General features: G+C 38.3%; 1 protein-coding gene across 2 annotated transcripts in view; it reads right to left on the bottom strand.

The window, feature by feature from the left end:
* The window catches only part of LOC126404986 (TANK-binding kinase 1-binding protein 1-like), a 143,181-nt gene that overhangs the window by 33,459 nt on the left and 87,962 nt on the right, over window positions 1-21,760 (bottom strand). For both annotated transcript variants that reach the window (XM_050068467.1, XM_050068468.1), the window contains 3 exons: window positions 16,680-16,923; window positions 16,445-16,576; window positions 168-272 (listed from right to left, as the gene is read on the bottom strand). In XM_050068467.1, coding sequence (XP_049924424.1) covers window positions 168-272; window positions 16,445-16,576; window positions 16,680-16,913 — 471 coding nt within the window. In that variant the 5' untranslated portion in view covers window positions 16,914-16,923. The remainder of the gene's footprint in view (window positions 1-167; window positions 273-16,444; window positions 16,577-16,679; window positions 16,924-21,760) is intronic.

Below are 21,760 nucleotides of genomic sequence, written 5' to 3' on the forward strand. Positions count from 1 at the left end.
GACACACACACACACACACACACACACACACACACACACACACACACACACACACACACACACACACACACACACACACACACACGTGGAAATTGCTGCTTAACACTAGCATTGAATATTATTACAAGGAAACGTAGGTATTTGTGTGTGTGTTTGTAAATGTTTACCATCTTGTCTAGGTCTCTCTGGACATTGCTTTTCTCCAAGTGAATCTTCTCATAAGCCTGGATGACTTCCTCCAACCTCTCCTCTCTTTCCTTACTCTTCTGAAGCTGAAACATAGGGACTTTGTTTTAACAGATAATTCTGGTTTACAACAAATTGGGTCTTTGTTCTGTCCATCCTTCCAGTTCCTTCCTTCAGTTGTCTCACATCAGAATAAAATCCAGGTTAGGTTTAGGACACTGTCATTTACCACATAAATAAATGTATCAACAAATCTGTATCAACTAATTTTCAAAGTGAATGGACTGTGCTCAACATCTTCACTGCCTGAATCAGTAGCTTTTAGTAGTGGAGCCCTGTCAGCTCAGCTGTGACTCACCATATGTTCCCAAAGCCAAAGAAAGCATCATAATCTGATAAATCAGTTGTAAATAATGCTGGTGAGCTGTTAACCTTACAGATTCAGCCATTCAGAATTTCCCCTCCAGAAGACCTTTTGGCTGCAATCGGCTGAGTACCATTGGTCTTCTCCTGAAAGATCATGCCATGTATGACGAGGGTTACTTTAGATAGGTCACTGTTCTTCAGGACTGGTGTCAGGCAAGTTTATTGGATGTAGCGACCACTATCAATAAATAAAGCCGCTAGGAGGCTGAGTAGGCTCTTACAGTAACTGTGACTCGTTCAAAAAAATCCATACTGAAGTTCAACAATGCGTTTTATGGTGATTTATTAAATAAACTGGATAACTAAAGCAAAATGAGATTAAACAAAGTATTACTGATGTGATCACGTGATTGCATGATTACGGCCAACAGAAAATATCAGAGCCAACACTCGCCCTCTTTGTCTAAAAGCCAAACATGGCAGTTAATGAACTGGTAAAATAATGTAAAACCACACCCGCACCTGTGCCAGACAGTTACTACAGGAATTGAAAGTGACCTAAAGAACATGTGCAGCCTAAACAAATACACAATGAGGGTTAAATACACATTCTGGCTCCTACATTGTAAATGAATGTGGCCAAAACAAGAGAACTAATCATGCAAACAAAACCAAATGGAACCAGTCATATCCTCCCTGTCATACTCAATAACCAGCCTATAGAAAAAGTAGAACAATTTAAGTACTTGGGCACAAATATTGATCAGACCCTAACTTTTAATGAAAATTCAGACAGCATTTTTAAGAGAGCCAATCAGCACCTGTTTTTAAATCAGGAAGCTGAAAAGCTTAGGTGATCACCAACACATACCTGAAATAGCATACAGAGGCCTGGTTAAAAGCATTTTATCATTTCACATTACAGCATGGTATGGCAACCTGAGTGCAAAGAGAAAAAAATAAGCTCTCTAGGATTGTCAGTATTAAAGGGAAGGTGATTGGCAACTAGGATTGTCAGTATTAAAGGGAAGGTGATTGGCAAGTCACAGACACAACTCAGCAATATATTTGACAATGCTGTACACAGGAAGGCCAAACATATAATTGCCAATGCCTCGCATCAGTTACTCTCTCAGTTTGAGCTGCTCCCATCTGGGCGTTGCTTTAGGGTCCCAAGAACCAATCGCAACATTATATTCACCTTATTTTCAAACACGGAAGTAAATAGTGATCAACTTCTGTGTTTTTGTGTGTGACTTCCGGTCAGCGACTTTCCCTTACCGGAGCTAACGGTGCAAGCTAATTTTTTTCAATTTTCAATTGTTTATGTTAATCAATCAGTTAGTTAGTTAGTTAGTCTGTGTATTTTATATAGATAACTGTGCCCACGTTTCCGTTATCCGGTAATTGCCGGTAAAAATAATTCCCCCTAAACGCGAATAAATCGCACGTCAATCAAAAACTATGAACCAAAAAAGCACAATCTATCCCGAGTGAGACAAACTGCTTGATCCCCGTCTCCAGTGTACCAGCAGAGAACCTGCAGAACCGAATCAGCGAAAAATCACACTCACAGCTGTGAGAAATAAATATGTGAGGTGTACGCTGCGTTTCTGTCTTTCTTTCTTTTCTTTCTTTCTTTCTGTCAGCGACATACACTCTTAACACAGGACGGGTTGTTTTTATTGACTGAGCTGATTATTAAGCCATAGTGATGCGCGGATTGGCTCTGATAGCACCCGAATCAGCATGTACGCATCAATCATCCAGCTGTTACAACATAATTGAGCTAGCAAAGCAGTTTTGTGTTGCTATGTGTGGTATTTATTCAGTTTTGGGAAATCACGATGTCTAGAAAGCATCAGTGGCTGCAGCTGACAGGGACAGCTAACAGCAGCAGCAAAGCTAACATCAGGATGTCATCTGTTAAAAGCCTCCCGTTGTCGGATATGACATGAAACTACTCCAGTTAGCTCAGTCATGTTGTAACAAGACATCCGCTGGAAAAAATATTTTTTTCAAGGACCGTTTATTGAGTTATTACAGACACCGCTAACGGCTAACAGCTAACGGTTAGCCCAGCTAATCTACGATATCCATGTTATTAATTACAAAACGTGCACACAGAAATAGTAATGTTTGTTCAATCATTGTGTTTATAGACTTTACAAACATCAGATTAGTCTAAACGGTGATATAGTGACGTGAAAAATGTGATATATATATATATATATATATATATATATATATATATGTATATGTCGTATACATATATATATATATATATACATATATATAGCCAAACTCAACAAGGCGATTCCCATTTACACAGTGGTCAAGAGTGCTAGACTGGAAGTGTCGCACAAAAAAACGGAAGCTGGATGAGTTCTGTTTTGTCTCCGTGTTTCCGTGAAAAATAAGGTGAATACGAAGTCCTTTATTCCCTATGCCATACAGCCAATGAACACAGAATGAGTGTATCAGGGAACACTACTATTTTATGAGATGCTCTCTTTTATTATCTATATAACTTATTACTCTTACCTGCCTATTTGCACCATTGTATCATATATTGTTTAATTGTACGTTTTTAATGGTATATTGTGTTATGTGTCTGCATGTACCTTTGATGTGTGTAGAATATCTTAACTGTAGAGTCTTTCAATAAAAAATGTTACATTTAAGGCATCTGAGGGGCGAACAGGGAGAACTTGTTGGGACACGTGTTTTGGGCAACAACAATAAACCAATGTCCAATTCATCAGGTTTCTCTAAGTGCAGTGACCCATTTATTTTAACACATGCTCACCTTCACACAGGTAAAACGTTGAATGTCCATGATTAATCTCAGATAACTTTCCACTTAATAGTTTCAGAGTCCATCACAGGAAAGTGTCCATTCAACAGTTCAGTGTCAGTCAAAGGTAAGTTTCCATTCATCAATTTCAGTTTCAACACACTACACACACTTCATGCTGCTACTCTTAATGCAGTCAAAAAACTGTTTGCTTCCCCCGTCACACACCTGCTGCTCATCACCTGCGCCTTACCTATCTTACCTGCGCCACCCTGTGTACAAACAACAAAACTGCATCTATTTACATGTAATCACCATAAGTTAAAAAACCCTGACCCTATTTTATAGGCCTCTGCTCGAAAATTGCATATCCATAATGAAATGAATATATCTCTGCAACCACAAGGTCTATTTGAATACTTTTGGTGTCATGGTAAAGGGAACACTTATGAGATTTGTTAAGATGTGTAAATATCAGTGTATGTGTATATGTGAGGAGTAAATGAAGATGGCACACAGCACAAATGAAATATTTTGAGGTTCGCCTAAAAAAAAAGAAGCATTTTCAGGATGAGTATCCCTTTGGAATGATGCAGCTGCAGCTCTAAACCTCTATCACATCATAGTACAATATGTGAACATTAACTCTGCAAAGGTTGATTCTGATAAAGTGAAGCAGAACAATATAAGAGAGGTTTTAGTACAGAAAATTCAGGCCAGCTCTCCAAAATTGCACCATGTTTGCATGTGATTTTTGTACAATCCTATATCTTTCATTTTTTGCTTCTGTAAATCCCTACTGATGTTTAGGGTATACACATACAACTGTCCATTTCGTTTTTTTCCTCTATTTCCCACTCCAAACTGACCAATATGCACCTACTACATTTGAACCTGAGTTTCTATTCTGAGCTTTGGGGGCCCGTATCTCCGTGACAGCTTGGCCGATTTGAGTGATTGACACCTCGTTTGATTCGTTAGAGCCAATAGAATGAAGCTATACCCACCAAAACGAGATTGACAGCACTGTAAGCCAATCAGACACCAAAACGAGATTGACAGCACTGTAAGCCAATCAGAGTCAGCAGAACGCATTGTGGGGAGATGTTAGCTGCTGTGGGTGGTCATTGTTTTTGTTCCCCCGGAACCTTTTTTCCGCCCAGATTCATTCAATCAACAGCAGAATGCACATTTTATGGTGAAATTAATAGGGTATATTACCTTAAGGTATATATATTACAAATATATTTTGGCAAAGAGGATTCTGTTGTTGTTGTTGTTCTTTGGGCTGTAGCTCTGTGATGGTTAAAGGGAGAGTGATTTTGAGTATACATGTGGAAAGAGTGGAGTCTCAGCTTTCATTTGAGATGAACGGCATGTGTTCTGAATAACGTGTGGTCGAGTTAGAGCCCGAAATATACCGAGTGGGACGGGATATTGGTGCTGTTTGGAGTTGTTGGAGTTAGTTGTTGTTTATTTAGTTGATGTTAAAACTGAGTTTGGGGCATGTAAAAAGTTTTTTACAGCCTTGTAGCTGAGGTTCTGCTGTTAAATTTGATGGACAACATCACTATATTCTTCTGATCAGTGTATTGATACACACCAGGCCTTTATTAGCACAATTGGGGGACTTTAGGGTTCTTAAACATGAATTAAAACATGTTCAAATCAAAACATTCGCCTCTTACCCAATGCCAGCTGGGATAGGCTCCAGCCCCCCCATGTCTCAACAGGATAAGCAGTTACAAAAAATGAATGAATGAATGAATGAATGAATGAATGGATCAAAACAAAATACAAAGAATGTTATTGTGGCTCCAACAATGTGTTTGAGAAAAGCCAAAGATGAATTTTCCACTGAGGTGAACAATAAACCTATCTATCCATCCATCCATCCATCCATCCATCCATCCATCCATCCATCCATCCATCCAAAGTTTTCCATCTACCAGTTCATCAGCCATATTCCAGCAACTTGGAGTCCTCTTTCCTGACAGGGCGAGTCTAGATTCCATTACAAACATTCATTCCATTGCATGAGATGGCACTTAAATAGAGTAATGGCAGCCTAGAGTAGAAGCTGACCGATTTAAACTACTGTTACCGGCAAACTTGGCTCTAATAGTGATTGAATGAATTATCCTCTGTAATTAGAAGTAAGATAAAGAAATTTACGGTGCTGAAAAAAATCTAGCCTTTATTTAAGTCATTGTTTCATAACAATTCATAATGAAGATAACATTAAATGGAACGGTGACATTGGAACAGATTAATCTCCATCACAATATGACAATGTGTGTGTGTGTGTGTGTGTGTGTGTGTGTGTGTGTGTGTGTGTGTATGTAATCAAAAACTCCTGGGAGCATAGGGACTATAACATGTTTGCAATGCTGACTATTGCTGACTTATTACCTGTCAAAAATATGACCATGCCTTACTTGTAGTAAATGACAAACAGCCCTAAAAGTAGCCTACATGTTAACATTTTGTAACAAGTAACTTGAACAACCGTGAGTGAGTCACTGTATTGTGTGCTACAAACATCTGAGAACAAAATGGACAAAAACAGCAATAGTGTGTCTTCATCTAGCAAACCCTGAACCTCAATCAGTTGGCCTCTACTTCCAGGCCTTCTTCTTGTTTGAAGAACAATTTCGGTTTTGCAGAAATGACAGTTTCCATCCTCTTCCATACCCCAACCAAAAAGTATTTTTTCTTGTTGGTAGTATTTTGTATAGATTTTTTTATTGAAAATATTGTGACTTGGAATCTCTAATAGCTTTATAAAGTAGATCATATACCTGTCTCCATGGCAGTGGGATATCAAATATCCCCTCCCAGTACAACTGAATCTTTTCTGGTTTGTCATTTAAATCATATGCCCTCAAAAAGAATTTGTACATAAAAGCATTGATCTTACTTCTTTTAAGCCAATGACAGTTTTTAATGGCAGGTTTTCACAACAACAGTTTCCTTGCAGCATTTCTCACTTTTTTTCTCCAAGCCAAAGGCACTGCAGCTACTAACTGATAATATTAGCATTCTGAACAGAATACTTCAAATGTTTCAAAAAATGTTTCATATGAATAGATATTACCATTCACATCTGCTATATCATTTATAAAATGAATGCCCTTTTGAACAAATTGTTCCCAAAAAAATAGGTAATATACCGGAATTAAACCATAACATTTGATGCAAAATGGCATCAGCAGAGTTTAGTGGAAAATATTGGAAGTGTAACCAAGCTTGAACCATGTCTTCAAAAAACGGTGATAAATTGGTGAATATCTTGTATACACTGAAAATGGGTTTTTGAAATCTGGACAAATGGAAAAAGTTTGTATTTAAATATTGGATGAATTTCACAAATAAAACCATTATACAAATATTTACGCTTATTTTTTTCTGGTTTGTTATTCCATATTAAATCAAATACAACTTGATTATACCTTTTTTAAAGAAAACTTCATTAAGAGATGAAAGAGACATCAACAGGTAGGTATATCGAGACATTCACAATGAATTGACAAGGGTGACTTTACCAGACAAGGATAATGTTGATTTCCATGGACATATGATCTTCTCCATTTTTTGAAGCTTGCGTTCAAAATGAGTTTTAACAAGTTCATCCATCTGTTTTGGAATATGAATACCAAGTACATCTATTGGTCCATCTGACCATATAAGTGAGATAGTGTAAATGTGGAACCATGTAAAGAACCTAATCATAATTTGGCTTCAAACCAGGCAGAGTTGCAAAACCATCCGAATCCTTAAGGAGGGCATTCAAATAGTTGTTATTTGGTGACAGAGAGAAAATTGTATCATCTGCATATAATGAAATCTTTGATTCTTGTCCATAACTATCTAAACCTTTATTATTTGTGTTATTTGTAATTTCTATTGCTAATGTTTCTATTGCCAGTAAGATAAATATGGGGATAGGGGGAAACCCTGTCTAACTCCTCCAGATAATTAAAAACTTTGTAAAAGATGGCCATTGTTTATAATTTTACTTCATGGATTACTGTAAAAGCACCTTAACCCAATTTAACAAAGAGCTACCAAAATTATAATATTCTGAACATGTACTCCCATTTTACTGTATCAAAAGCCTTTTCAAAATCGGCCACAAAGATTAGACCAGGTTTTTGATAATAAACAAATCCATTCTGGTCTTCATCCACAATATCGTGAATGACATTTTTGATTCTAGAGGACCATACTAGTTAAATGTATTGACATTTAACTAGTATTCTATTATCACAACACAATAAAGTTAGAGGTCTCCAGTTTCTTTTTAATTTAATTGGATCTTTGTATTGACCATTTGCCTCTTTCTTTAAAAGAAGAGAGATCAAACTCTCCATTTTTTTGTGATCAGCTGTTTTTATTCAATTTTTCCACCATTTCATATAACCAAATATGATAACATGACTTTAAAAATACAAACATTCCCTTATAGGGGAATGACGCCCACATCCAGAGTGTCCAGATGGTGTCTCCACAGTCCTAAAAAGTCTGAGATGCATAGTCAATAATCAGTAATTATCCCAAGTCCAGACATAAAAGGAACAAAAAGCCAGAATGTTCAGTGATCCCTCCCAGACCATGGACATGAACATTAGAACTCCCCACGTGGGCGGCGGTCCCCCCTCATCCTACCCGTCCTCCCACCCCTCCTGTGGCGAACCCACCTCAATAAAGTAAAAAAATAAAAAAATAAAAATATAAAAATAAAATAAAAAATAAAAAACACAATCAATCCAGTTTACAATACAGATCTAAACAATTCTCTGTTCTTTCAGCTTTTCCGTGGCCTGTGACCATGAGTTAAGTGCTCTTGGACCAGCACCGTGTAATCTTGCCACTGAAAATTCCATATATAAAATTTCTATGAACAGATTAGACCAGTGACTAACAGACAAATCATGCGGAGACTTCCAGTGCAATGCAAGCATTTTTTTGGCTACTGTTAGGCCTGCCAAGTATATACATTACCTGTAACTGATAGATTTAACGCAGAATCATCATTCAGTAGGAGCACCCTGGGAGAACAAGGAATTGTCTTTCCAATAATGTTAGACATAGAGGTACTGGTTTTTTGCCAAAATGATACTATTAATCTGCATTGCCAAAACATGTGATATAATGATCCTATATGCTTGTGTGAACAGAAACCACAAAATGAAGAGGTGTTTTTATTCATTGCATGATGTTTTTTTTGGTGTTAAATAAATTTGGTGTAAAAAATTAAAATGGATGAGCTGATGGTTAGGGTTTTTAGAAGCCAGTTTTATGTTGGTAAAAATGTGGTTCCAGGGTATTTCAATTGAAGTTAAATCTTTTTGCCAATTGTTCTGGAGCACGAGAGGTTTATATGATCACTCAAGAAGAAATTCATACAAGGATGAAGCTAAACCACCGGTTGTATATTGCTTGACTATAATGGTGTGAAAGGACAATGTATCAAGTTTTCTGTCCCAGGGTACTCCATAAGCTTTCATTGCAGATCTCAGTCTCAGATAAAGGAAAAAAGAATGGCCAGGTAAACTGTATTGTAATTGTAAATCTTGGAATGCACGAAGGCCTTCATCTCCACAGACATCTTTAAGTACATGAATTCCTCTGTCTGACCACTCAGGAAAGGTAAAAGGGCAAGAGTCGGATAATAGTGAATGGTTATAAAAGATTGGAGAATTTGGATGCCATTTTTGGGTTGTTTTTAATATTTTCATTGCAGCTCGCCAACTGACTACCAAATGGGTAATTATGGGACCAAACTGTAATTTAGCTTTCTTAAGAGTGATTGCGGAATAAACTACATCCTGGAGTCTATAGGGGTGCACTAAATGTTCTTCAATAGATCGCCAAGACATCTGTGCATGAGGATCAAGCCAAACAGATAGAGATCTCAAAGTATACGCCAAAGCATATAATTTCAGATTGGGGAGAGATAATCCACCAGCAGTTCTGTCACGTTGCAGTGTAGACAATTTCACTCTTGGTTGTTTCCCTTTCCCTATAAATTTTGATATGATATAGTGAAAATTTTCCCAATACTTTGGTGGAGGAGGCAAAGGAATCATTGAAGAGAAAAAATTAATATGAGGTAAATATCCATCTTTATAATCGAAACACATGCTCGGAATGAAAATGGCATATTAAAGTTAGACCACCTCATTAAGTCTGCCTCAATTTTATTGAAAGTATTTGTAAAATTGGAATGTATTATAGAATGAATATTAGGATGAATTTCAATACCTAGATATGTAAAGGTTTTCTTAATTGGTATGTTATAGGAACTCAAAAGATTATCAATGCCTGAATTAAGTGGCATCAATGCAGACTTAGACCAATTTATTTTATAACCAGAAAAACTTCCAAATTCATTGAAAAGAGTTAAAATATGAGGTATGGATTCTGAAGTTCTGCTTATATATATAGTAAAAGGTCATCAGCAAAAGCTGACACCTTGTGGTGAGTACCGTTAAATGAGATTGAATGAATTTTCGAAGACTGATGAATAGCTTGAATCAGAGATTCTAATGGAATAATGAATAATTTAGGAGAGAGAGGGCAACCCTGGTGAGTAGAACGCTGTATAGGAAACTGAAAAGAGCAAAGATGACCTGTGGAAACCATGGCAGAGGGATTGGCATATAGTGTTTTAATCATATTAATGAAATTAGAACCTAGTCCCATATGTTCCAATACTGTCCAAAGATATTCCCATTCCAATTGATGGAAAGCTTTTTCTGCATCTAAAGAAAAAATAGAGCAAGAGGAGGAAATATCTTTGGCAGCGTCAGTCTGCGGATGTTGTCTGAGCTAACCGGGATTTATCACTGTGAATGAGAGTTGTCATTAAATGGTCTAGTCTGTTGGAAAGCACTTTAGCATAAAGTTTAATATTGGATGTAATCAAAGATAAAGGACTGTAGGTAGAGCAAAGACAGGGATCTCTGCCTTTCTTTAGTAGCAGAGATATAATTGCAGAATTTGTATTCTTTGTGAAAGAGCCTTTGTCAACGGTTGCCTGAAACATGGATAGTAAATAAGGACCGAGTGTATCCCAAAATGTTAAAGAAAATTCTGGTGGGATAGCATCCCATCCAGGAGATTTACCTTTCTTCATGTCTTTAAGAGCATTTTCTATTTCATCCAGAGTTAATTGTGAATCCAAGTCTGCAGCATCATCTTCAGAAAGATGAGGTAAAGAAACGTTTAAAGTTCTCCTTGTTGAAAGAAACGTGAGAAGAGTACAGGTTCCTATAAAACAAGCTGAATTCATTATTTATTTGGTGAGGGTCTGTCAATATTTCATCTGTACTAGATCTGAGAGACACTATATCTGTAAATTGCTCATCATTACGCAATTTGAGCGCAAGAAGGTGGCTTGGTCTTGAACCATTAAAGTAATAATTGCGCCTTGTTCTGTGCATCATGAACTCAGCCCTGTGCCTTAATAAAGCACAAAGTTCTGTTTTAATTAATTTGAGCTCCTGAGCAGTAAAGTCTGAGAACTGGTGTTGTTGCTTGTGCTCTAAAAGAGCTAGTTTATCCTCCAGTTGAGTGATCTTTGCCAATTTAAATTTATTAAGGTAGGAAGAAAATGAGGTGGAAATTTTTTAAATAAATCCTTTAATCGCATTCCCAAAGGAGACAGGGGTCATCTACTGAGCCACCATTTATATTTAGAAAGTCCTCAAGTGTGGAGCGAAATTCATTACAAAAATCAGAATTGTTGAGCAAAGTATTATTGAACTGCCAGCGCTTCATCTTTTTTATATCATTATCAATAAGACAATGGCTGAAGACAACAGAATGATCTGAAATTGTGGCAGGCCAAATTTCTCTCTTAGAAAATGCTTATTTGCAAATTTAGATATAGTGGAAGATGTAAGATGTGCTTCTTGTATTAATGCGACATCAATGTGTTTCCTATGGCGATAATCTAAGCAGCAAGCTCTCTTATTAGGTGAATTCAAGCCACATATGTTCCAAAACAATACTGAAATCTCAGCCATAATGAGTGTTAGATATCTGAAATGAAATCACAGAAATAGTAGATATCACATACTGTATATTTGAAAAAACATAGGTGCAACTGAGTCAAAAATAACTGTATTGTTCAAAAATGAAAGTAAGTCCCTATCCCAAATCCCTCGCCACAGGCCCCCCACCCTACATGCCCATCTCAGTAGAAACTATATAATGTGTTTCTGGATGAACATGTCACCTATCATAATAGGCCAGAGAAAAAACAAGAAAGAATAAACAAAACACATGAAGGTTACGTCCTTCCTACGGAGCTTGTTACCTGGAGCTATTAACCTCAGTGCTCCCTTATCGTCTCATGAGCACCACCCCCCTACTGTCCAACAAAGTATATTCTCCCGTCACCTCCCGTCATATTTTACTAAATAGCAGTTCACTGAATATTTCATAGATTTCTGAATAGAATAAAATAAATTGTGCCCCAAATCAATCAAAAAGAATGGGTTAGGGGAGAAAATTAGATCAAAACAAGTCAGTGTCGTCTTAGTAAACATCCTCCCCCATTTCCCATCTTGATATTGTCCATTAAAACGTCACACATTGTTTCAGGAAGTAAATACATCAGTAGAAGTAGTGAACTGTCTAAATGAGCAGGAGAGTCCATTTCATGCAAAAATCAAAGTGAATAGTCTTTGGGAAAAAAGAAGTCCCACTCCTCATATATCGATGATCAAAAAGGGATCAAAAAATTAACGTAGGGGGGAAAAAAACACAGTCTTACCTCACTCAAGTTATGAGTTTCGGAAATGAGACCTCACGTTACTCCAACTGCTTGGCGAACGATCCTCAAAAAGGACAATGTTGTTCTGATGCAAGATACGAAGCCGGTGAGGGTATGCAAGACATACCCCTCTCAGAGAAAGCTTTGATCGCCCGGTCAAACTTTGCTGATTGCAGTATCCGCTCTTTATCTCTGAAACGTAAAAAGCGAATCAGAACTGGCCATGGAGGCTTTCCAGGTTCTGGAAGTGTTCGAAGAGAGCGGTGTACTCGCTCCAGCTCGAGAGGGTTATCCAGGGAGAGTTTTAGCCAGCAGGGCAGTTTCTGTTGAATATAATCAAGTAATATTTGACTGCCCTCCGACTTCTCAGGAAGCCCCAGAAGAACCACATTTTTTCTTCTCCCTCTATTCTCTAAATCATCAGTCTTGGATTCCAAAGGTTTAATTATTGTCTCAGCTCTGTGTAGATCTCTTTTGGTGGAGTGTAGATTATCTTCTAGTGTCAAAATCCTCTTTTCTGCTTCATCCATACATTGCTGTTGTTTCTCAAGTACTTGGTTTGTTGTAGTTAATGTTCCTTTCATTGTTAATACTTGAGTGGTCACATCTTCCAGTTGATTATCAATGCCGTCCAGCTGACTCAGTATCATGGAACGCTGAGATTTAAATTAATTCATAATCTCAACAAGAGAAGGGTTTTCTCTCACATGAGAATCATCCACTCCACCAAATGTTTGGACCTCAGGGCCTGTTTTGGATCGCTGATTTCTCCTTGACATCCTAGCTTTTTCTTTTTATCTTTCACACCAGAATTCTTTCCTTAAACCTTAACTCACAGTTTAGATCAAAATGAAAAAGAACATTGGAGGTAAAACCTTAAATTAATCACTGAAGTCACTGAGGTGGTGCAGAGCAGCCATCTTGGTTCCTCCAACAATTTTTCTCAATCAAACTCTCCTGATGAGTTCCACTCACTTTACCAATCTGAGATGAATAACTGAAACATGCTAGAAAGGGATATTTTATATAATCAAAAAATGTCTCTGAATTCAATCGGAATCCCATCTAGACCTGGTGATTTACCTGATTTGAAGGAATTAATTGCTTCATGAGGCTCATTCTCAGAAATCATACCCTCACAGTCTTTTTTCTGAGATTCTGACAACTTTTTATGATAGGAGGCAGGGAAAAAAGATTGATAGAGGCCTAGTAGTGGGCAGCTTGGATTTTTTTGAAGTATAAATATTTTGAAAAAAGGACTTTCCTTCTTCTAAAATTTCCTCTGGTGAAGTCTCTCTAACTCCTTCTGTTAGTTTTCCGAGGTCTCATAGAGATCTGAGGGAGCTGACTAACCTGATCAATTTTGTCACTTAGACTATTTCTTTCTTGTAATAATTTATTTTAATAACTTTTATTCAACTTGTGATTCCAAGAAAAATATTTAATGGAGAGTCCCCTAAAAGAACATTTAAATGAGTCCCATACAATATGAGGGTTAGCACCAGAGTTGGGTATAACGCGTTACAAAGTTACAAAGTAACGCGTTAGAGTACTTTGATTACTTTTTGCAGTAACGAGTAACCTAACGCGTTAGTTTGCTGTTTGAGTAATCAAATACTTAAGTACATTTTCAAACAAGACATCAGTTACTTCCGTTACTTTTAGAACGCTGGTCCTTCAGCTCCGAAACAGCAATGGCTGTCGTTTGGTTCTAATAACAGAGATAACGTCAAACCTATCAGTCTGAAAGAAGCCACGGAGCTTGTGGCTCGGTGGAGTCTAAATAGGTGGAGTAGGACTCGCTGACAGACATATTTCAGACTCAGGACTTGCATTATGCCTGGTACACGCTACACGCTGGTACTCACCAATTATCCCCAGTCGTCTTTCACGGCGTGTGATGTCATCAGGTTATTCTTGTCCTATTTTTATTACTTTAACTATTATTTGAGTCACTGTCAGAACTGTGTCTGTTCATGTGCCAGCCGACATGTTGTTGTAGTCACCTAAAAGCGTCAGCAGATGGCAGGAGCTACATTTGAAGCGCCATACGTAAACTATCACGCTACTGTATCTTCCACAGGAAGTTCTGACAACTGCTTCAGAATAAAAGCCTATTTAGAAAATGGAGGGATTCTCTCAGCCTAGGTTATAAGGGGCTTTTAATTTGAAACAAGTGTTGAGTTTGAAATGACGGTGCGATACGTTAACTTTACAAAGACAACAGAGCGGATAAAAAGTAAATATATAAACACACAGAGGGATTAATAAATAACGGACTGTTTATAATGTAGTTTGTTTCAAATGAAGCTGAGAGCCTCTGCAGTCGTGGTGAGTAAAAGCCCCGCCGCTATTTAGGGGGCCAAGCCCGAGGGGCCTCGGGGAACGCGTATGCAAGCAGACGCGTTTCCTAGGACCAGCGGTGCTAGGAACCCTATTGTTTTTGTAAAGATTTTTATAGTATTTTTATTCTTCCGTTGATAAAAGTAGTGCTGCAGGCTAAACCGTGCAAGGGAGGGTGGTGCAATTTGGAGGGTTGGTCCAGACCCCTGCACGTACCTCAGACGCAAAAAACTACATATGTCCGCCTGCAGGGGGCGCTATAACCAAGGCCAACGCGTTTTGGCCTATAACTCCCACACCGTATGTCGTACATTCAAAAATGTTATATCCCCAGATTCCCTGAATAGAGCTGAATCACTTTGCAATTGGCCACACCCACTTCCGCCTATAATTATTTTTCGCAAAATCACAAAAACTGGAAAACCTACTTCAAATCAGAACATTTAAACTCTAGTTTATGACATTTAGCGGGAGAGATAGAGCCATTTGACTAAAACTGACATTATTACTGCTGTAGCATGATGTTATTAGGCTAAATATTACATTTCTAACAGTGTCTGAGCTGATTTATTGACACAGTATGCTTGTAGGCTGCTGTAACATTAGGTTTACAGAGGAAATAATGGGATGTGACTTAATGGGGTGAAAATATCGTCAGTGAAACAGAAACAAGCATTAGTTAGGGGACAAGAGTCAAGAGTCACAAAGACTCACGTATGTTAAAAGTTACTTAGGCTACAACCGGTGTATTTACTGTAGGCTATGTGTCTGTGGAACACCTGTGGAACGAGTAACGTGACCACTAACTTGTCCCCAAACAAACGCATGGTGGAACGAGTAACGTGACCACTAACTTGTCCCCAAACAAACGCATGTTTCTGTTAGGCCTATGTGTTTCACTAACGTTCTGTATGAATTATGAAGAATGTCAGACTGGCCAATCAGTGGCAGAGTTGGGCCCGGAGTTTCGACTGACACAGACCCGACAGTGCCGGTTCCCGAACCTAATTAAGTAGGCTATTTACAACGGCATGAAAGACAATCTGATATTCTGTTTGTTATTGGTTATTTCCTTAAAAACTACGACTTTATTCTCGTAATATTATGACTTTAATCTCATAATATTATGACTTTATTCTCGTAATATCATGACTTTTTCTCAGTTATGACTTTATTCTCGAAATATTATGACTTTAATCTCGTAATATTTCGACTTTATTCTCGTAATATTATGACTTTTTCTCAGTTATGACTTTATTCTCAAAATATTACGAGTTTTTTCTCGTAATATTTCGACTTTATTCTCGAAATCTCCGATTTTTTTTTCTCTTCAATGTGGCCCCAATACTCCATCGTAGGTTAGCACTACCAACATTATACTTAAAAAACTCAGAAATTAAAGAAAAGATCATCATCTAATAAAGAATGATAAAACTTCCAGAACCCCAGACCTCTGAGAACATCATCAATCATCACACGGAGGGTTATAAGTGCAAATAAGACAAACCCCCAGGTTAGTCAGGAAACATTTTTCTGCTCACAACACTCTTTTCTACATCTCACCAGAAATAAATTAGCTTCTCTAATTTCTTTGTACAATTTGTATAATGACAATACATTTGATTCTGATTCTGATTCTTATTTGTAGATGACTACATTCTCATCTGTTTCTCCTAAACCCCCCATTGGAGAAATAAGGAGCAAAAGAATAAATCAGCAGAAGTTCTTTTGCTGTGCTCAGAGGCTTCTCAGGGTTTTCTTAACTCTGACAACATTTATTATATACAGAGTTGAGACTTGAATTTGATCACTTAACAATTTTTTGAAATTGTGCAGGCTCATTTATGAGTCAATGAGGTTTTCTTTTGGATCCCATTGTTATCTCAAGAGGTCATTACTTCAGACAAATGCAGATTACTGCAGTGAGAGAGAAGAAAGAGCTTCAGATTTCTTCAATTGCAAAATACCTCCTGAGTTAGCGAATTGATCCTCTGCTGTAGGTTGGTGGTCTCTGACTGTATTACACTGGTATCCTTGAAGATGGGCTCACAGGAACAGCACAGTATCCTCTCCTCTCCAAAGTCACTGATCACAGGAAACTGAAAGAGAAGAGAGGAGATAGACTTTCCAAAAAAGAAGGAATTCTCATATTACAAAAGTCTTATTCAATCTATAATTTTGTGTGTGTGTGCTGCTCTCCACCTTGACCTCGTAGTGTTTGAGCTTCCTCTTGATGCTGCTGTTCTCCCTTTCCAGACTTGCCAACCGGGTCTTAATGTCATGATAGGCAGCAGCCAGGGCCAATCCTGATGCTGGGTACATGTCCTCTGGCAGCCGATTGGCTGACCAGCTGATCCCCGGGACGCCTACATCATCTCTCAGCCCCTCGCCTCCTCCTCCCAGCAGCCCTAGCTCTCCTCTGCGGAATAGATCCATTGTCAGTTAACTGTGGAAGAGGGAAAAAAAGATTGTTTTTGGTCTCGGGAAATGTAGCGCAGAATACACAGACAGTACTTTAGGCAGACAGACAGGAAGGCTAGTGGCCATGTCAGCTCAGCAAGTCACTTTGCACTCTCCACCTCACACAGCTGAGACACTAATGGCAATCAGTTCACCAAGCCCCATGTCCTGGCAGAAGTGAGAGTCACTGAGTGTGTGTTTGTGTGTGTGTTTTTCTAAACTGCCAGGTGCCCACTGAGCCCCACAGGTTTACTGTTTGCCATCTGCTGCCGTAAAGTACCTCCTCTCTTCCCTGCCCCTGTCTCTCACCGGCAGTTTTCATGGTTACAGTTGAAAACTGATCCCTCATCGCAAAAAAAAAAAAAAAAAGAGAAAAATTTTCAGTTCAAAACCACACCTGCAAAAGATGGGATCAACTGGCTTCAAACCAGTTGTGATGTCGCAAAAATCCTGCTGGTACATCCAGGTGTTAAACTGAGATTTGAGGTGAGCTCAGAAAAAATCATCCCCCTTCAGTAGATGAATGTGAAACAAACTCTGCACAGTGAAGCTCAAACATCACAGTAAGATAAAAATAAGCCAAAAACATTTTTGAGTGAAGGGGCCTTTAATGCAAAACACATACATATTTGGCTGCTACAGTAACTACAGCACAGCAATATTGGTGTGTGGGTGTTACGCTCCGACCTGTAGAGTAACCCTGGTGTAGCATAAAATAAGAATAATGCAAGCAGCAGAGTAGGAGGGATTCTGCAAAGACAAAGATTGGATGAAATTAGCTACATTAGATTAAATTCAACTATACTGCCATTGCACAAAAGTGCAAAAAGCAGTTAAGGGCAGAGTGTTGAACAGAAAAATATACATAATAATATACAGAATAAACAAATGTGGAGTAAACAGTAAGGGGTATGAGTAAAAGGGTAGGAATATGATAGTTTTACAGTATTAGCTGTATGAACAGTATTAAAAGCATTTACAATGTGTATGAATACGCATGGACAGCATGAGCATGGTAGGCAGTGCAGGCAAGTGTAAAATATGTAACCCTAGTGCAGAGTGTAAATATAAGTCATGTTATTAGTAAGAGATTATATACAGAATGCACAGCTGGAGGTATGATATGCATACAGTGAATACACTATAGATCCTAAATGTACAGTATACTGTAAACAGTGGTATACATATGAATACTAATACTGTGGCAATACTAATTCCCCAGATTTCAACAGGTTGGGAAAAATATATATATTTACTTGTAGAAACAAGTCTCATTAAAGCCTTAACAATGAACATGCCTCCATAACAATAATATAATAATAATAAGTTTATTTGTATCAGGGACAATGTACAAAATAACATTAGTCTCAGAATGAGAAGAGATGCTTTGTACCGGATTTAGCTTACTAGCTACTTTCCATCCGTGGTCCCTGGGTAGGTGGGTAAGGACAATAAGAAGGTACAAAGTGTCAACATACAAAACAAAACAATCATCTATAAACAGGTGCATACACACCCCCACTCACGCATCACAAACACTCAGGTACAAAACATATTTCATAACAGAGGGAAATAGGAACATACATAAATATTAACCCTATAAGCCCTAGGCATTTTTGGGGGCATTTTGGGCATTGGGGGGGACAAATGTCCCCAAAAATGTATATGGTGACTACGGCCCTGTCATGCATGCATAATTGGGCTACAGTTGTCTGGGTGCACAAAGTTGAAGTGGCTGGTCTTGTTATACAAAGTTTGATGGAGTATCAACTGGACAGTATGGAGATATTTGCATCTTGAAAGCCGGACTACAAATGTGGATAGACAGGGAGAAACACACGCAAGCCTAAGACGTGGTAAGATACGATATACCTCACTATATGAAGTGACTGATAACAAGATCTGTATCATGGATTGTAAAGAAATTCGTCAGGTTTTTATTTTGTAGACAATCTGGATTATGAGCATGATGGGATGACAGCACAATGATGTGTGTGATATCACATGAAAGCTCTGCTCCTGCGCTTTCATGTGTTATATGTGGCATTTCTGTGCGAGCCTGCATTCGCGAGTAATCCATCCAAGAGTAATGTGTGTGCAGGGCTGTATGAAAGCTCTGTTATACATAATTTTAGTGTAAATTTATCATTCTTTTTCGCTGTGAAAACACTGGACTACTGAAAAGTGGTCTTGTCGGAAAGCCACAATTCCGCTGTTTCACGTGATATGCGTGGCTTCTCGTTATGACGCACGGTCGCGGAGAAAATCAATAGAGAAGAACAGGTGTGAATTTGGACGCGTCGTTCGGGCCCATAGGGTTAAACAAATCCCTCTTTGATAATGATTAAATGCGTTTACAAATGGGGTAGAGGTTACGCTGGGTCTCGGGGAAATAAAACAGTAAATAAAATCACTATATAAGGCTTGCAAGCGTTAAGTTATCATTAAACTAGTCTCTATATACAGACTCTACATTCAGTGAATGTAGAGTCTGTAGGCAAACCCCAGAGATCTTGCCTCCGAAAGAAGAGCAGAAGAGCCCTGGTTTCCGGTTGTAGGCTGTTTGTAGTCCGCATGATATTGACAAATCATGTTTGAGCCGGCTGCAGTTGTTGCTAGGTTAAACGGTCTGTGCGGTGAACTAACAAGGCGGAACATAATTGCCGTCACTGCAAACTTTGAATCCATCACAATGGTTCAGCATATTTACTTAAACATAAGTCGGAAACGGAAATTCGCCTCCTCCGCCCAAATCAAACTGGAATGCCAAAAAGTCCGGGGTCTGCCCCCAGAGGCTGTATCGCCGTCTTCCGGAAGTCAGACGCCGAATACAGCCGATGGGTTCCGAGAATGTCGTTAAACAAGCTAAGCTCTTGCACAAAAACACCAAGAGGAGCCCAGATGCATGTGACTTTGTGTAAAGGGATTCTTTAATATGCTTTATTTAGGTTTTAAGATGCACAAAATCACCCTCAAACAACACAACAAAAGACAGCATTGAATTCTCAAACGGGCCTAAAGACCAGAGTTTCTGGCTGACAATGTTTGCTAACATAAGGTCTGCATTTGATTGAGGAAGGGTTGGAATGTTCTGGGTGTGCATTTCCTCTCCTCTCCAAAGCCTTCAGGAAGGGCGTTGTCACACCCTGATTGGCCCAGAGGTGAAATGCACCAAGCTGCTCTCCATTCTTAAATAGAAGTCAGAACCCACACCCTGCACAACAGGTGACCTGAATTGCCCTCTAATCAACTCCAGGCAACTGCAACATCCAGCCAAAAATGAACTCAAAAAGGGATTTGACAGCAGGTACTAGACAATGGGGACCACTACACTTTACGATACAATGACAGAGGTTAAAAAATAAACATTGTTAAACGCAATATAGACCTAATATGACCAGATTTCATTATAATGTATTAAGGAGGAAAATTTGTGTTTCATTTGGCCATGGTAACTGTTGCACTGTAATAAACTATGGTGCAGGCCAACTGATAAATTCACTAACTAATAGGCAAAATATGTATAAATCTGTTTTCTTTGTAAGTATAATTTAGTTTTGTTTTTTTTATTGGTTCCAATAGTGCTACTTTCATCTACCCTAAAACTTCAGTTATAAGCTAGTCCCTCTTACTAGCCTGGTGTGATACACATTCTGACAAATAGTCGCATGTCTCAAAGAGACGCTTGGTCTGGTTGCCAGGCAGTTCATTCTTTTAAAGAAATTCCTTGGATGTATAAGGCCAGGTTGTTTGCTACCTTAAATTATGCGTCCATTCTACAATTACCCTGTAAGTTATTTATATTCCTTTAGTCCATAAGAGTCCTCAGATCAAAAGGGTTTCTCATAAAAATTAATCCAAGTTATGAGTATTGTTTTTAGCAGGGTAAAGTGGTGTTGTGTCAGTTTACTGTTTCCATCATCCTGTAACTCTCTCTCTCTCTCTCTCTCTCTCTCTCTCTCTCTCTCTCTCTCTCTCTCTCTCTCTCTCTCTGATGCGCCGTTTGTCGGAGTTTGATCAAAATAATGATTCATAATTGATAGATTATCTGAAGCCTAATTTTTATACAAGTAATATTCATACTGGTTTAAATTAACTTTTTGATTGTATTTCCTGATCTTTACTGAACAACAGTTTGTGTGATAGGAATTAGAGGCTTGTCCCAAATATAAGCCTGTTGAGTCTGTTAAATCAGTGACTTAAGCAAATAATAGCCCAGGCTATGAACTGAAGTTTTACAGTAGTAGTATTTTTTTGCCTATTTAATTTTGTTGTATTGCCTATTCTTATTAACATATTCTGAATATAATTGGATACTTTTTCTGTGTGTTTAATGCAAAGGAGGCTTCAGTCACGTGTTGTATAATGTCAAAGAGTCCTTGAATCCTTGATCAGCAGACTTGCCAAACTTCAGACAACATTGCCTAGATGATGCTGATTAATCACAATGAATTCACTTAAAAATCTGAAAACCTGAAAACAACTTCAAGTTAATTTAGTTCATTGTTGACAGCAACTATAACATTATTTTGCAACATGCTTTTTAAAACAGTGGATTTTTTCTTTACACTGGTGACTCTCTTTACATCCATTCTGGATGTCACTAACTCGGCTTCTTCTCCGGAGCCTTTGTGCTCCACTGTCTCTCAGATTAACTCATATCGCAGCGGTGCCTGGACAGCGTGACGTGTGTGGTTGTGCTGCTGCCGTGGTCCTGCCAGATGCCTCCTGCTGCTGCTGCCGTCATTAGTCATTAGTCATACTTCTACTGTTCTTATACACATATGACTATTGTCACACATGTATACTGCCAGATATTAATA

Source organism: Epinephelus moara, chromosome 18 (assembly GCF_006386435.1).
Source record: "Epinephelus moara isolate mb chromosome 18, YSFRI_EMoa_1.0, whole genome shotgun sequence".
In the NCBI taxonomy this organism is placed as follows: Eukaryota; Metazoa; Chordata; class Actinopteri; order Perciformes; family Serranidae; genus Epinephelus; species Epinephelus moara.